Below are 16771 nucleotides of genomic sequence, written 5' to 3'. Positions count from 1 at the left end.
GGAATCAGGAAACCTAGGGTGGGAGGTGGGGATGACAGGAACCTATGGATGCAAAAGGGAGCACTGAAAGGGAAATGAAAAGACCCAGCCTTTAAGCTGCAGATGATATGATATCTACAGAGGCACAGTGCTGGAGCGACTTCATGACAGATGTGAACTCTGGATAAAAAAAAAAGGCCATTGGGAAGCTTGACGGGAAGTTCGAGGAGAAAATACATTTCAAGTTTTCAAGAATAGACAACTGTATTGCAGTAATACTGCAGTTACTCTGCACTGTGTAAAAGCATGACAGTTATGTTTCCAGTCATTCAAAAGTAATGGACAGGAAGGGGGTTATGGGGTGGATAGAGAGAGTTCTGGAGAGAGAGAGAGAGAGAGAGAGAAAGAGAGAGAAGTGGGCAGAAATGGGAAAAGAGTTCTCAGTGGTTGAATTTCGGGGGGCGAAGCAGCAAGATTTAACTGCTTCCTTTGTGAGTAAATCTCCTTCTAGTCCCTTCCTGTTCCTTGCCTCCTGCTCAGGAGGACAGAGAAACAGGATAAGCTCTGCACTCTAGTTTCTCCTCTTCTGAACAGCCGCGCATTTGCAGGACTGCACCTAAGCCCGCTCACCAACTCCCACAAACCCAAACGGTGATTCTCAACCACACACCACAAGACAGTGGACTTTCCCATCTGTGCATTACCAACATAACAAAACTTTTTGAATTTGTAACTCACAATATAACATGGAACCTTATCATGTAAATATACGCAGTTTTGACACTTCATAAAATTAAATATTTTGGAATGGTTTTAATAATAGAAGATAAAAAAAAATGTGCAAAGATAAGCATACTTCACAAGGTCTCACACACGTTCTTCCATCACTTTGTCACTCTGAATAGCATTTACACACCAACTGGTTTGATGCCAATCCCCTCCCACCTCTCCATCTGCAGCACAACAAGTATTAAATTCCAGACCACACCCAGTACTGGGCAGGAACAATTTGGGAGAGGAGGAGCCCCACACTTTTGCTCATTTCACTATTACTACAGTACTCCCTGCCCCTGGTCACGTTTCTAGGCTACTCACTACACATCATTCAGGCTCCACGTCTTACCATTTTGACCAAAAGAAGGCCATACTCTGAATTCTTTAATTCTTCTAATCTGTAAGTATTAATTATTTGTTTACTCAACATACTTAATTTATTTTGCGCCTGGAATAGGCAGCCACTAGACAGTGTGTTAGTGACCGTTTACTTTTTTGGATAAGCTACTTTAGAGATGAATATTAGCCTACTATATCAAAAGCTTAACGAGAAGCCTGGCATAGTTTCCTGTGTGGTATTAAAAGTTTGAGGTTGCCTGGAGTTTTCAGAGCGTGCGGTGAAAGGGGCGTTGTCAACTGCGTGAGCGTGTGGGACGCGCGCGCTGATGGCGCTAATTGAACCACCGAAGCAATAGGAATTTGTCTGGTGCTGTGTTTATAGTTTGCAGTGTCTGGTGAAACTAATATTAGATTGAGGAATTTAAAGTGTTTATTTAGGCGTCATCAGAATACTGTGTTGTCATTTGAGTGTTTTTGTTAAAGAAAGAGCAATAAGCTCGAATAACTATCTGGCTGAGCTATAATAAACAACGTAAATCGACTGTCTAGACTACTTTAGTGGAGAAATAGTCGGAGTTCAAACTTTTACCTACCACATGAACTTTTTCTTCCCCTGGTGTCTGGTATGACGCCCCCTGGTGTCAATTTACAAGGTCGTCATAGTAAGTGGTGTGATCAAACTCAATGAGGCAAAGCCAACATTCAGTAAACAGCTTTGTTTTGTTTACCCATTTGCCCTTTGTTAATTGACTTCATGAGTGCATGTGTTCTTTTTTCATAGACCTGTAGACTCTTTCAACCATGTGTTTTGTGTGGGTGAATTAATAGGTTTCAGAGCACATTAGATGCAATTCAGTTTCATTTGTGACCCGTTTGTGTAAACAAACAAACAAACAAACAAAAAAATGTCAAAAAGTTATTATAGGCTATAAAATCTCTACTGATATACTTTCTTGTATCATCATTGTTCACTTGTTTGTGAGGTGGTCACCTCTCTTTCCATCTATCTCTCTCTCTCCATCCCTCTCTCTGTCTCTCTGGCACATGTGTGCAGTGAGTGTTGGGGGTTGGGGAGTCGTGTTGTGTTTTCATGAGTGGTCTCGCCCTCGCAGCGTCGTGGATTTCCGGAGGCCTGGCTCCTCTGGGATTAGTGCACAAACAAAAGCCAGTATGGCCGCCACGATCCACACCAAACCACGCAGCATGCTGTGCTCTGCCTCAGACTACTTTCTTGTCTCTCTCACACTTACAGTATAGCCAGAAAACGAACGTTCACAACAAGCATTGAGAAACAAACAAACAAACAAAAAAGTGGCAGGAGCAAAGAAAGCGAGGGATAAAGGAGCACTTATTCTTTCCCCTGGACGTCCCTCTTTAGTGTGATTTATGGGCTCTCAATCCGACGGTCCGGCATGCCGGCCTGATGCTTATCCCTAGGTTGTGTGGCAGCAGCTCATTGTATCTTCAGCTGGCAGGCTTCCAGGCCCTGACTAGCGGCTGCTGGAGGGAAATCTCTCGAGGGCCCTTATGCTACGTGTGTGCTTCCATAGGTGTCACTATTTATGCTGCATCGCACGTCTCTTCCTGCTCCTCTCGCCTCTGTGGCATTTTATCCCAGACATTACCCGAGAGCCACTCACAGATAGGCCTTAACTCTGATCCTGACTCTGCTGCTGAGAGCATCCCTGGAGATATAAGAGTGAGAGAGGCCTTTTAGCCAGCATTGGAAAATAGCTGCAATTCCCTGTGAAATCGGGCGGATGGCAAACGTAGAAGTGACATGTAGCCAGTTAAATGACCAATGGCTCACATGAGCTAATAGGCAGACTCTGATTTTCCATGTGTTAATTTTCCATTTTCTAAACACGTGTGATGTGTGGGATTTTTCTTTTTCTTCAACTCCCCATCACGCCACTTCACTAAGTGTTCTGTCTTTGTGTTCTCTGGTTTATGTGAAACTCGTGCTCACGAGTCCCCCCAACTTACACACCCTTTCTTTTAAAAAAAAAAAAAAAACAGCGAAGAGTGAAATCATACCTCCCATTGGCATAGCGAAAGGCATACTCACGCATAAAAGTGCTGCTTGCAGGGCTTTTTGAGATTAGGTGGCGAGTTTTGCGCCTGGCCAGTCAGGGCAGAATAGGGGGCTTGTCAACGTTCGGATCAGGAAAGAGCCTCTCCCTCTATTTGCAAGCCAGGCTGAGCTTGCGGCCCTTTTGTGATTCTAAAAGCTGACGGCAAAGCAGAGCAGCCAATGTACTCAGGGCCTGATCACCACTGTTGTCTTTATACTCTCTGTGTGTGTGTGTGAGTATGGTGGTGGTGGGGGGGAGGTTGACTCCGCTAGAGCAAAGACCGGGCCCGAGGAAAATGCAGGCATTTTGGCTTTTCTTTTTTGTCTTGTTTTGTGCTTTCACAACAGATCTCAGGATAGCATGCCGGTGACTGGTTTTCTCCCTATCAGACAATAGAGTGATGATATGTTGCTGTGAGATACCTTAGAGCCATACCAGCACTTACTGACGCCCCCTGAACACTATGAGCTTCATTGAGAGACTGAATGCTCACTCTCCAAAGCTCAGTGTTGAGCATGAATGCTAGCACACTGGAAGGGAAGTTCAAGCAAAGTCTGGATTCTCTTTTGTGTCCTCTAAAGTTTGTGTCAACCAGTTCGAGTTTGTTTTTGCCAGTCAGAGAAAGAATGTGGATACAACCCATCTGTTGTTAATGAACATGGAACAGAGGTCACAAGGGTGTGTGTGTGTGCACGTGTGTTTGTATGAATGTGTGTGTAAGGAGGTGGAGAAGAAAGGGAAAGTAATTCAATGTCTTTTTTTTATCTGAGTCACACATTACAGCATTTCAGTGGAACAGGTGATGACAGATGGTCATGTGCTGCAGACTCCTCTGCATTCTCTCTGTTTCTCTCCTGCCTGACCCCTTGGCTTCTCTCAGTTGGTGTTCGTCATTTCTTTACATGGTGGCTAAATTGTGTGTGTGTCTGTGTGTGACTTATTAAGGGTATATACAAATATAGTACAGTGTCCAGTGGTCTTAAATAAACAGATAGAATTGGATAGAGATTGAATGAGATAGACAGAGAGAGAGATAGACAGACAGAGAGAGACAGAGAAAGAGAGAGAGAGAGAAAGAGAGAGACAGAGAGAGAGAAGCTGAAAGTTGGAGCTCTTTAATCTGGCACAGTGTGTTTTGGGCAGCCTGTGTGGTTCCCATGAGTGAGGCGATAAATTGCAGATGTCTTGCAAACGTTTGTTGGATTCAGAACCGCATGGAGGTGGAACTGCTGCTCACGTGCACGATCCCAGCCCGCCGGGTCAAGGCAGCCTCAATGCTGTCTGCCAGCAGTCAGACAGGCTGACACACACACACACACATACACACAAACATGTTAAAAGGGGGCAGTAAAATACAAAGGGGTAGAGAAGCAAGAACAGACATGCACATGACTTCAAATAACCACACAGACGTACATATGTTATGTACTGTATACACTAGGGGGAAGGGCAAGGACAGCATCTTCAAACAATCTTACCGCACTGCAGAGACGTTCATGTTGATGTGTGTTTGTGTATGGGGAGGAGGTATTTGTCTTCCTCTTTCAGACGTGAGGAAAGACACACACAGTGAAAGGAGACAGTCACTCACTAGTGCACTGCACCGTAAGACTACAATGCAAAGGGAGGGGGGGTAGTGGTGTCTGGTTGAGGGCTGACACAAACACCCGCACACTTTTAGGAGGAGCACAGACACATATGGCTTTGCTATTAGGCTCTCCATAAACCTGGTCAGTTGTTGGCGCTACTATGCAATGCGCTCTTGCGGCATCTGCTCCTTGCATAAAGCGATCGGAGCGAACGCCAAGCAGCCACTGAGGAGGCCGTAGATCAAGGAGCGCCTCGGCCCCTGGCGGCCCATCGCACTCTTGAGCAAAATAAACCCAAAATGTTTAGTCTTGCGTTTCGCTGATTCAGCAAATGAGAGCTCTAGCAAACATAAACACACCTCGCTTCTTCTTTCTTGCTCTCGCTCCTCTCTGTTCGATAGGGACGGACCATAAGCTGGAAAAAACATCCTCTCTCTCTTTCTCTTTCTGTGTGAAGGCTCTCTAGTCAGAGATGAAAGTTACTTGGCTGGGACCCAGCAAGTGTGAGATAGAGGGGAGATTGGCATTGGCCACGTGAAACAGACCCGCCTCCGTGGGGCATTCATGGTTTCTTTTCTTGTGTGTGTGTTTAGTTTTTTTTTTCCCTTTCTTTTTTTCTTTGGGCTCCGTCACGTCTGTTTGGGGCCTCCATGTGGGAGCCATTACTCATGCCTGTGCCCCGTCAAGCGCGGAATGCTGTGTGAAAACCAAGGCAGACAGGCAGCACCTGCCCAGATGGCAACGAGCACCAGAACCAGACCCGGCTAGCATATGGCTCTGCACTGGCCCTGACCTGGTGCCGGTCTGCTGAACTAGTCGGTTGTGGGCTCTGCTGTTCTGTGGGGTGAGCGCTTGGGGTGGAGGGTTGTTGGAGTGTGTGTGTGTGGGGGGGGGGGGGTTTAGTGAGTAGTACAAACCTTCAGCGGGCTCACACTTCCGAACGTCCAACCCTCTGGTGGCAGATGCCTTGGAGATGAAAGCTGTGCAGGGCTGCCAGGCTTTAGGTGATAGGCTTTAAACTCAGCAGGCAGCTAGCGAGACGACTACTGAGAGTGGAGGTGTGTGTGTGTGTGTTTCTTTCTCTCTCTGTTTGTGTGGAGGGGTGGGTGTGCATGAGTGCCGTGCTTTGCAAAACATTTTGCCATCTTTGGCAACAAGAAATGCTGCAAAATGAGCTTGCTTTAAAAAATGACATGAATAGTTTTTACTTCCCAATCAACAACACACAAAGAGCATACAAATTATTGTTTAAAAAACTAAATATATACACATAAATATATGTGTGTGTGTGTGTGTGTCTTTGTGTATGTGAACATGTCTGGTAGTGCTTGTGAAATAGACACTCTGTAGGAATTCCCTTCACAGGGGTCATGACCCCAACAGCCCCGTCATCCTCCCTCTCTGCCTGGTCATGAATGAGCGAGTAGGAGGAGTCCCTCAGATAGATGCTGTCTGTCTGTCTGTCTGTGCCAACACTACTGATCCATAAGACTAATGAGGCAGAACACTACTTAAGCAACATTTATCTTTTGTTCATCACATCATTCTGTGTGAATGTCTGAGACCTCTCTCTCTCTTTTAGTCTGAGCCTTTTGTCCGCCAAGTCACTGCCTCGGGGCTGGAGTTTGGGATGCCTGTTTGACACAGCATTCTTGTTCACTGAGGGTGCTTCCTCTCCTTCCCACTTAGTCTTCTGCCGCCTGTCTGTCAGTCTCAGCTCAGCTGGCCTGTCTGGGTTACAGTGGCTGGAGAGCAGAGCAGAGCAGCGCAGCGCAAGGCTAGGCACAGGGTGGGGCTTATCGTTCTCTTGGACTGTACCCAGAACAGCACAGGGCTCTTGAAAAAAAAAAACTCCCCTTCCACTGGACTGATGCCAGGGAAGAACTTTTGGCCTTTGTGTGTTCTCTAAAAATAAAGTCACTGCCACTGCCATTGTTGTGCATACACAAATGATGGCGTATAGGATGGGTTGTGTTTCACACACAGGCAAACAAGGATGAGGGTGGGAGGGGAGGGGTGGAGGGGGGGGGGGGGGGCACATCCCAAGCAGCACAAAACGAAGGTCTTGATTTTTCCTTTTGGACTGAAAGTTTTCAAGGTTTGTCCCCACTGCACCCTCCATCCTGCCACCACCCTCCACTTCCAGGCCAGTCATCCACAGTAATAATGTGTTAAAGCGTGGTTGGAGTTGCGCCTATGCAGTAAAAACAAGCCCGTATAAATATCTCAGTGTTGAGCTCAGGCATGGCATCTCTAAGCAGCCCCACTCGCACTGAAATGGCCCTTTGTCTAAGTCTTGCCTGAAACAAAGAACGGGCTGTCAAAGAAAAATGGCTATCACAGTTTTGAGATTGAATGTTACTTTGCTTTGTTTGTTTGTTTCTCTTTCTCTCTCTCTCTCTCTCTCTCTCTCTCTCTCTCTCTATATATATATATATATATATATATATATATATATATATATACCGGTGTATATATATTGTTCAAACTGGAGAGACTGAATGAAGGAGAGACGGAAAGAGAGGAGGAAGAATATTAGAGTTGACAGAATGCTTCCAAGATGAGTGCCGCAGGGACATTTTCATCAATTTGACACGGCAAATTGAAAAGTAGCCGCCGGCTCCCTGCCTACAAACACCTTGAACGAAAAAAGGAGAAAGCAAAAAAAAAAAAAAAGAAGAAAGCGCTGGAGCTCCGTCGCTACTGTTGTCCTCCCTCCTTGTGTGGCACATCTGTTTACAATGAGACGCAGAAATGAAAGTAAATGCATTACGAGATATCTGCGGCTTTTTAAAAGATTGCTCTGTGTCGGGGAATATTGATCGTAATTAAATCATTGTCTGCGGGTTTGGGGGCCCGCCAGCGCGTTCCTCCCTGCAGAGCAGATGGGTCTTGCTTGTAGTCAGAGTGGCCCCAGTGATGTGCAACATCAGTGCCAGAAAACCTTATCTGCAACCTCCATCCTCCCATCCTGTCCGTGACAGACGAGGAAGATGGAGAATCCTGCAGGGATGCTCCCACGCGCATCTCTCTGTCGGCCATTTAACTTTCTCTAACTTCCGCTTACACAAACATAGGTGAAGTTATAGGATTGAGGCTGGTTGTAAATTGCTTGTGTGGAGTAGTACCTGGGTACTTGTCTTGGCTGTTCTTGTCTTGTAGTGTTTATGTATGGCATGAATGTAGAGATAAGGCTCAGGGCCGGATTTCCCTATACACTACAGAAGTTGCATAGGGCCCCGCAAGTTAAATGAAGGCCCCCTTCCGCGTCTCCCCCATGTTGCTGGCCTAGCCTAACAGGGAAGTGAATCCTCACTTTAAATACGTTCATAATATGCTCAAGATGAAACTAGCAGTTTTTCAGCAGAAACATGCGAGGACCCATCTAAACTGATCGGTGAGCTAATCATTGGCCCATACATTTCCAAAAAAAAAGTAAATGGTTTTACAATAGCCTATTTCAGTCAAGCTTTATTGGTTTAGATACAACTGCAACAAGTTACATTTTGGCCCTCAGAGTTCAGGTAGGAGGGCCCCTTAGCAGGATTTTACTTAAGGCTTATGGAGGTCTGAACCGGCACTGATAAGGCTCATGCAAAAGGCCTGCTACAGGTTGTTGGGGAAGCTGCTTTCAATGGCCTTGGAAATGTCAGAGGTTATAAGTGGTGTGTAAATTTGCTTCAAATAGTTGGACAAGAGGGGTTAATTTGGGGTCACCCATTTTTATATAAACACACACAGCTTTAAGTAATCATAACTAAAACAGACCTCCAAGACAACAATGGCAACCATGACAAAAATGAGCTGATCAATCAGCTGGGAGCAACTGCTGTGACAGGCAGGCAGGCTTGTGAACTTCTGACCTGTATGGTAGCTGACTCCAGAACAGATTCAGCTCAGGGACTGCTGCATTCCGGAACGTACAGCTCTGTGCATTTGCAGCAGACCTGAGACCTGTAAGTGAGCAGCAGCAGCAGCACACTGCAGCTCCGACCGTGAAGCTCACGAGGAAATACCAGAGGCAAACGAGAGCGCATCGTCAGCCGTCCAGCCGCTGGCCCCGAGTCAAAGACACGTTTCCTGTGCGGAGTGATGGATGTGTGATGGCCACTGTTCAGGCTGAATTGGATCCCCCTCTCTCTCTCTCCCTCATCGGTCTCTTTTCCATACCAATGCTTCTCGCAGAGTAAGAAATCACACTGTTAAGGTTTAACTGTGGTTTACCTCTTGGGTCCCAGGCAGGTCACCACACAGTGGGAGCTGCATGTATGTGCTGTTGAGTACAGGCGGAATGTATCGCTTCACTGAAACACGAGTTGTTAGATGTAAATATCTGCCACGTGGTTTGAGGTAAATAACATAAATGATGCAACATGATATTCTTGTTATAGTGACGGTCTGATATTAAAGTGTCACTTATCTTCCCTCCACACACACACACAGATAAAGCAAGAGCCTTTTGAAAGGTTGTACCCTGAGAGTCACGTGACTTGAGTAGAAAGCTGTCAATCAAGCAGCTGGAAACAGGGTTGCACCAGGCACATGACCTAAGAGGGAGAACTCTGAGCAAGAGTGAGTGAGTGAATGAGAGGCAGACACTGACTGCCCATAACACATATACACATGTAAATCTCTCTCTCTCTCTCTCTCTCTCTCTCTCTCTAAAAGCCACAGACGGAGCTTTGCAGGGTGGCGTTTGCAGCGTGGAGTTTTCCCTTTGGCTTTTCCATCATTTGTTCCATGACTGCAGTGTCTGTTTTCAACAGTGGCTGATTTGGAAGCATGTTGGCGACTGTGGCTTTGTTTTATGAAAAAAAAAAGACATTAAAAAAGTGAAACTCAAGTCAGCGTTTTCCATCGAGCTTCGCGGGAACCAAGATGAGGTTGTTTGGCAGAGAGAGAGAGAGAGAGAGCGAGAGAGAGAGGGGGGGGGGCAGTAACAGTAACAGCAGTAGCAGCAGCTCTCTCTAAAAAGCTGACTCCAATTCATTTGCTAATGATATTTTATAGGTCCACAAACCTTCGAGAGGGAAACTCAACTGTCATTACCAAACCACAGCCTTGCAGATAGGGAGCCCTTTACAGCACAGCGTAATCCTGCCCCCTTTTCCAAGACAAACGCTCACTGGTCTTCATGTTCCATCGCACATTAACTTTTAAAGGATCCATAGCCCCCTACCCCATTACGGGGCTCAACTAAAACCTGGAATGACCCCTTCCTGTCCCCCCACCTTCTTATGAGCAAAAGCAGCTGCATTGCAGATGTGTGGGAGCTTAAGGGTCCACAGTGGGTGGGTGATTGACTCTGATGTACGGACGGGCCCTACTAATTTCATTCATCATAAAATGTAATTGCGAGTCAATTACTGCGCTGGGTGACGGGGGCCGTTTACATTGGCGATTAATTGCCGGCATATTGCAATCAATTGTGGTTATTTGTCACGATTACATCAGGGCAATGCTGTGTGCGTTGTGTGAGTGAGACCAAGTCATGTGTGCTTCTCAGAATCTGGTCGCGGCGAGGAGATATTTCCCAGTGTGGTGGCACAGAGATGACATGAGATATCCCATGTAATACATGCTTTAAGAACAGGGGACTTATCTGAAGAATGCATGGGTGAGCATTGGCACACAGCTGTTATGTGTTGTGAGACTTGTGTGGAATTGTCCATAAAGCCGGCTTTTTTCACGTTCTTTATCAACAGCCGCAAGAAGAAAAAAAACTCCACAATGACCGCTTGTTCCTTTAGGGTGTGTGCACACAATCAAGTGCAGGAGATAAGACACATCCGGGACTGAGTTTGTGTTAGTCAGGGTGTGAAAATGTATGAAAGTGAACGTGGGCTTCTTGCGTTTCCATGGGCCTCTTTCTTTAATTGCCTTTACATTTTAGCTGACTTAAAGCAACATGCCCCCACCACCACACAGTCAAGCTCCAATGGGACCTCTGTATCGCCAAGATCTATGGAGAACAGTGTTTCTGTTGTGAGGCCCTCAAGATACAGCACCAACGGCGGAGTGCACCAACTGGAGAATGTCAAAATAAGTGAAAACTTGCAGGACTGCTTGACAATCTATTCAAAAAAGGGAAGTATTGAACTTGTCTAGAGTTCCCATAGATTGTATCTGACTCAAACATAGGGTCAGACAGTGTTGTGTCCAGTGAAGTCATCCAGTTCCGATTTCTAGCTCCTCTGCACTAGCATCCTGTCATTCCAGAACACTCGTGTGCAGCAGTGATCGGCCAAGAGCAGCAAAGTTTGGTTTCTGGATGTTTTCATTTGCTCTCTCTCTTTCTCTCTATGTCCCTCTCTTCCTCTCTCCCTTTTGTCTTTTCTTGGTTAGTTTTCCTCCCCACCTCTGTGGAGATTCCTTTCCCTCCATTTCCAGCCGTCTGTCCCTCCCTCTCTCCTCCTCCTCCTCCTCGTCCTCCACCGCCTCCTCCCATCGCTCGCTCCGCCCTACCCCCGTCTCAGGGCCAGGCATCTGTGGAGAAAATGAGAACCATGTGTGGAGCAGGGACCACGCCGCCGCCCCTCCGTCCAACCAACCAACCAGCCACCCACCCAGCTCCACCTCACCACTTCACACTTCAGGAAAAAGCACAGCAGCAGCAGTAGCAGTAGCAGCAGCAGCAGCAGCAGCAGCAGCAATGCTTGGAGCCAAGGCTCTCTTGGATGGTGGCACAGCTCTGATTGGTCTCACCCCCAACCCCAGGGGGTTGTTTTTAATGAAAAATAGTGCTTGTGTGTTGTCTGCATCCTTCTTCCACACATACATTTGGTTTGGACTAAAGATATGGTGTAGAGAGCTTCGCTGAGTTGCCAGATAAGTGCGGTTGGCTGTGTGTGTGTGTGTGTGTGATGTCCACCCACGGTTCGGCCCCCTGTCTTTCTCTCTCTCTCGCTCCCCTTCGGGCACTTCCCTTCTATCCGCAAGCCTCGGAGGCCAGTGCGGGAGCCTGCTTCCTGTCAGCTGATGTGGTTTGCTTTTATTGTGACTCCATGTTGGCGGGAGCTTAATGCCTGCTTGGCTGGCTGACTAGGCTGGGCTGAGCTGGGCTGGGCTGGGCCGGCTGGCTCGCCACGCGTGTGCCAAAACGGGGAACACGGGGCGTGCCCATTTCACACAGGGATCCTCCCACAGTCAGGCTTGTTTGTTTTGAGGACAAACACAGAAAATGTGCTCATCAGTCTCATGCGGAAATCACCTTTTAGATTTCAGCAGGCTGGTAAACAGGAAGCCATACTGTCAGGCTGTCAGTTAGTGACACGTGTTAGTCAAATCTTTTATTCTAGAGGAATACACATTACTTTCGCAGCATTCACAGGTGTTTGCTGAGGTCTTTGTCTATATCAGGGAAGTCTTAGTTAACACTCACTTGCCTTAAGCACATTAACTAGCATCATGACAATGTTTTTGTCCAGAGCCATAAGTCTTCATGATGCTTTGTTGAGTAGTGTGTTGAGTGAGTAATTTTTTACCATGAACGGAACTCATTAACAGGGAATCTTGCTTTGAATGAATCCATTTGTAGCTGCCAAGCTTCTCTTTAACACCCTCTAACATTGGTATCATTTGTCACAGTAGTTAGGGAGTGGATCTTGGCTTGCGCACCAAAGAGAATTCACAGAGGGGTCACTGGAGGATGCACGAAGAGGAGAACGCTTCTTGTCTGTGTTGTTGTTAGGCAAGACTGAAAAAACGTTGATCTGCTAAATCATTGGCTCTGCAGCTATGAATGGCGCTGATCTTTATAGCAGATGGCTCCAGCCCATTTTGAAATTAGACGAGAATGAAGTGGAGGATGAGCTGCGGCAAATGTCTCTCATATGATTAGGCAGCGCATTCGGAATGATCTTGTTACAGCCGGAGATAACCAGTCAAGTGGTTTGACGAGTGCGGCACCATGACCTGTCATTGAGAGCTGTTTCTTTCCTCGCGTGTATTGAACTGAGTCATTGAGTGACTCAGATGCCCTCTCGCTCCTTCGCTCTCTCTTCCCCATCTCAAGTCCCATTTTCGCTGCCACTTGCACGACACAATATTATGGTCTTTATTTGGCTAGTGTCGCAGGATGTGGTGAAGTGATTCAGAGAGCAGGAAATGAAGTGCTATCATGCAAATGTGAATGGGCACATATTTAATGTCCCGCTCACTTACTCTGCTTCTCTGCCTCTCTCTCTCTCTCTCTCTCTATCTCTCTCTCACACACACACACACACACACACACACACACACACACACACACACACACACACACACACACACACACACACACACACACACACACACGGGACTAAGAAAAAAAAATCCTGGAGCTTCCAGAATGACTCAAGATTTGGAGGTTTGGGTGATGCAGAGATGTGTGTGTGTGTGTGTGTGTGTGTGTGTGTGTATAGGGGGTGAGGTGAGGTGAGGGTTAGGGTGGTGGTGGGGAGGGAGGTTTTCAGAATGTTAGTTTTCAGCCCTCAGTCCTGAACAGTGTGGCCCATCGGGCTCTGAGTCCATGCCGTAGGGCTTTGCGCCCGTGACTGGTTGTATTCGCTGGTGAAAAGAGGAGCAGACGCTATCTCAGTGCTACCGCTGCCACACCGTTACCTCATCAATAAAGCAGACAAACGTGTGGCACGTTCTGCTGCACTCTGGATGGATCCCTCACTCCCTCCTTCCCCTGGGACACATGAGGACCCACGGCTCAGAGCTGCACACATCAGGGAGATGTAGAGAGAGAGAAAGAGAGAGAGAGAAAGTACATTTCTCCTTGCATCGGGCACCTCTAGCTGAGTAGCATATGTCTTTGGGTGTTTTTCAGTAGCAAGTACTGTACATCAACATAACTATTCCAGTATCTTAACTGAATCATAAAACCTTATCCACAGTCTCTATGCTCAGACTATGGCCGTAAGGTAACTTCCAGGCTTATTGTATTAACATTTTTATACATCAATAAGTAAGCATATTACATGGCAGCCGTTACTTCTACAATCAGTACTTACTTTGGTTCATGAATCTTAGCTTACGGAAGCAGAGAGGGAAAGAATCTGGGGGTTACATTTTCATAAAAGTGTTTAGTGTAGACTGAGGAATACATTCCACTTCTCTAAAGCATTTAGCCAAATTTAATTTTCCAGGACAAGTCACTCGGTGTCTTTTGTTTTGTTTTGCAGCTGTAGTCTACGTCTTCTGTAGATATAAATAGTCTCATGGACGGATGTTTGGATCTTTTCTTGTTCTTTTGTCTCCAGATTCCTCGCTGCTAGTCCTGAGTTCTCACCACCATGTTGGTAATACTGGCCTTCATCATCCTCTTCCACATAATCTCTGCCATTCTTCTATTCATAGCAACAATAAACAATGTGAGTATGACACAGGCAGCCTTACCTTTAATGGTATATCATATAATAAGTATAATAAAGTATAATAGCATAAAGCATAAGTTATAAGCCTCTGTCCCTCTTCCTCTGCTATTGGGACTCCTCTTATCTGTCTTGACCATCTTATATGTCCTAATCTCGACCTGCTTTAACTTTTCTCTCCTCTCTCCTAGGCCTGGTGGGTTGCTGGACCAGAGAAGAATCCCCTCTATGCTGACCTGTGGTACATCTGCAATAACACGCATTGCGGACCCATACCAAACAGCGCATCCACTGAAGCAGGTATCCAAAAGTAGTAGCACTCGCCTATGACTTATGCATGCGGAATGAGTATGTGCCAATCTGTAGTCATGCATAATACACACTGATTTATGTAAAGCTGGACATAGTTTCCAAGCGAGCTGGGGGGGGGGGGAGGAAGCTGTCAATAATGTAGGAGTCTGTTTTGTTGACTTCCATTGGTCACGTGCACAGAATCTCCTAGGATTCTGTGAGAGTTCAGGCATGAGTATACTGTATAGTTCATTTGGAGACATCAGAGTGAGACACACTGTAACACCCGTCCCCCCCCCCCCCCCGCTACAGGCTACCTCCAGGCTGTGCAGGCGACTATGATCCTGTCCACTATCTTGTGCTGTGTGGGCTTCTTCGTGTTCATCCTGCAGCTCTTCCGTCTGAAGCAGGGCGAGCGCTTTGTCTTCACTGCCATTATCCAGCTGCTGTCTTGTGAGTCTTCACTCTCGATGTTTGGGAAACAGCTGTTTAAGACAACGGTTTAAAGTAGCACACAAAGTCACTGAAGTTATTACAGGCTGCCATTGCATTATAATTACTTGTTTTGTAACGATTTCTATAGGAGAACCCAATTCAGATAAATCATCTCGTTTTCAAGGGGTCATTTACGACAATACAACACATAAGACACATCACAGAAATACACCAACACATAGAATACACCAACACATTTGCCAGAGTTATCAACAGAAGCTCTCCCAATCCCACTTCATAACACAATCAAGACAGTAGTAATGTTCTAATGATTTGAATCTGATTTTTGCCTACATGTCCACCAGCTGAACTGTTCCAACACGCACATTCCAACTAACTCTCAGATAGATGTGGCTCAGAGACTATGGTCAAATCCATTTTAGACCTTTCCTGATAAAAATCTAAAATGACAAAATTGCCCTTCTTTTTGCCTTTGTCCTTTTCCCTTCTCTGTCCCCTCCCAGCACTGTGTGTGATGGTTGGAGCCTCCATCTACACGGCCCAGCGCACATCCTTCCAGGAAAAGAAGTTGGAGACGGGCAACTATGGCTACACCTTCGTCTTAGCCTGGATCGCCTTCCCCATGACTTTGATCAGTGGGCTGATGTATCTAGTTTTGAGGAAGCGCAAATAGACAGAACTCACCTCACCATCGCTAAGAAGCTATATTGCCTTGAGCAATTTCTCTGTAAATATTCTTATTTTTATGTGTAGTTTTAAATACCAAATGCCGAAAATATAAAAGTACATCAAAAGAAAGCGTCTTATTAAGTGTAGTATACTGGAATCTTTTTTTCATTAGGAAAATGAAAGTAAATGTAGAATTTTAACCCTTTTTTGTCAATAAAATACAAAACCTCCAAAAAAAATCATTGTTGAATCAAATCCATGAAAATATGCAATGCTGTGATTTCAGGAGCTTTACACCTGGGAATGAATTTGCAAACTTGAAACCAAAGATGCTCCATACTTCAACCTGTTCAAGAACAAGCACTTACAAAACCACTATGCAGTTTATTCATTTGCTATAGGTTCATGGTCCAGTCATATTCCACCGGGACACAGCTCCTCTCCAAAACATGGCCATCTGGCTGCAGTCTCAGCAGCATCTTTGACCATTAGATGAATGAAAAGCCAAAGAAGGAAAACTAAATAAGGTCAGGTTGTTTTTGGGCAGGGCACTAGACTATACTTGAAATGGAGTAAATTGTTGACGGTTGGAGGGAAAAGCTGCATAATTGTGCCTGTTCTTGTGAATTAGTCTTTTTCTAGAGTTTTATCCATAGTTCTTAATTGTATTGCATGTTTTGTTGTACTTTGCTTTATTTTAGCTTAAAACGCATCAGTAAATCTATTATTGTGTTTTAGATCATGCGTTATACATTTAGCGACCAATACCTCCTGGGGCTTATAGGATTATTTGGAATATTGAGTAATAGGTGGTTAGGATTGTGTATGAACCCCAGACTAAAACCCATCAAGTCACCTCTCATAATGAGCAAAGACTTGAGCAAATGTCATATATAAAAAGTAATACACATTTAAGCAACTTTTGACAAAGACTGTATTTATTGTGTAGTAAATGCATTGTGTCGCTGTTAATATTTTTGCAATGAAGTATTTCTTGACCCAAAAGCTTGAAACCAATTTCCTTCTGGCATATGATATGAAGTAGTTTATGTAGGTTAGGATCTTCAAATGTTTGTAATTGGATGCAATCTCAGCCAAAGGCAGCTTCTTTTGCTCAGCTTACATCTTCTCTCTTGCCCAACCTCTCGCCTCTTCCTGTATTTCCAAAGAGACAGACCCCCAGCCAGGGCTCGAAAAGTGTTTTTTGTGGTCATAATTAAAACGCATTTTACATTAAAGT

At 45.6% G+C, this 16771-nt stretch overlaps 1 protein-coding gene across 3 annotated transcripts; it reads left to right on the top strand.

Moving 5' to 3' along the window:
* Positions 1 to 1025: 1025 nt before the first annotated feature.
* emp2 (epithelial membrane protein 2) lies at positions 1026 to 16769 on the top strand. 3 transcript variants are annotated; one of them, XR_006030713.1, is made up of 6 exons: positions 1026 to 1153; positions 14005 to 14115; positions 14307 to 14415; positions 14719 to 14859; positions 15366 to 15589; positions 15818 to 16769. XR_006030713.1 is itself a non-coding variant. In XM_042085842.1 (6 exons), the coding sequence occupies exons 3-6, from the start codon at positions 14038 to 14040 to the stop codon at positions 15533 to 15535; spliced, it is 498 nt and encodes a 165-aa protein (XP_041941776.1). In that variant the 5' UTR covers positions 1026 to 1153; positions 9200 to 9328; positions 14005 to 14037; the 3' UTR covers positions 15536 to 16769. The 3 variants fall into 3 exon arrangements, 2 of the variants coding, with proteins under 2 accessions (XP_041941776.1, XP_041941774.1); XM_042085842.1 differs by adding an exon at positions 9200 to 9328 and having other exon boundaries at positions 15366 to 16769; XM_042085840.1 differs by having other exon boundaries at positions 15366 to 16769.
* The last annotated feature ends 2 nt before the right edge of the window (positions 16770 to 16771 follow it).

Source organism: Alosa sapidissima, chromosome 3 (genome assembly GCF_018492685.1).
Source record: "Alosa sapidissima isolate fAloSap1 chromosome 3, fAloSap1.pri, whole genome shotgun sequence".
NCBI classification, from domain to species: domain Eukaryota; kingdom Metazoa; phylum Chordata; class Actinopteri; order Clupeiformes; family Clupeidae; genus Alosa; species Alosa sapidissima.
Note: the sequence above shows the minus strand (reverse complement) of the source record. Positions and strands in the feature narration are given on the sequence as shown.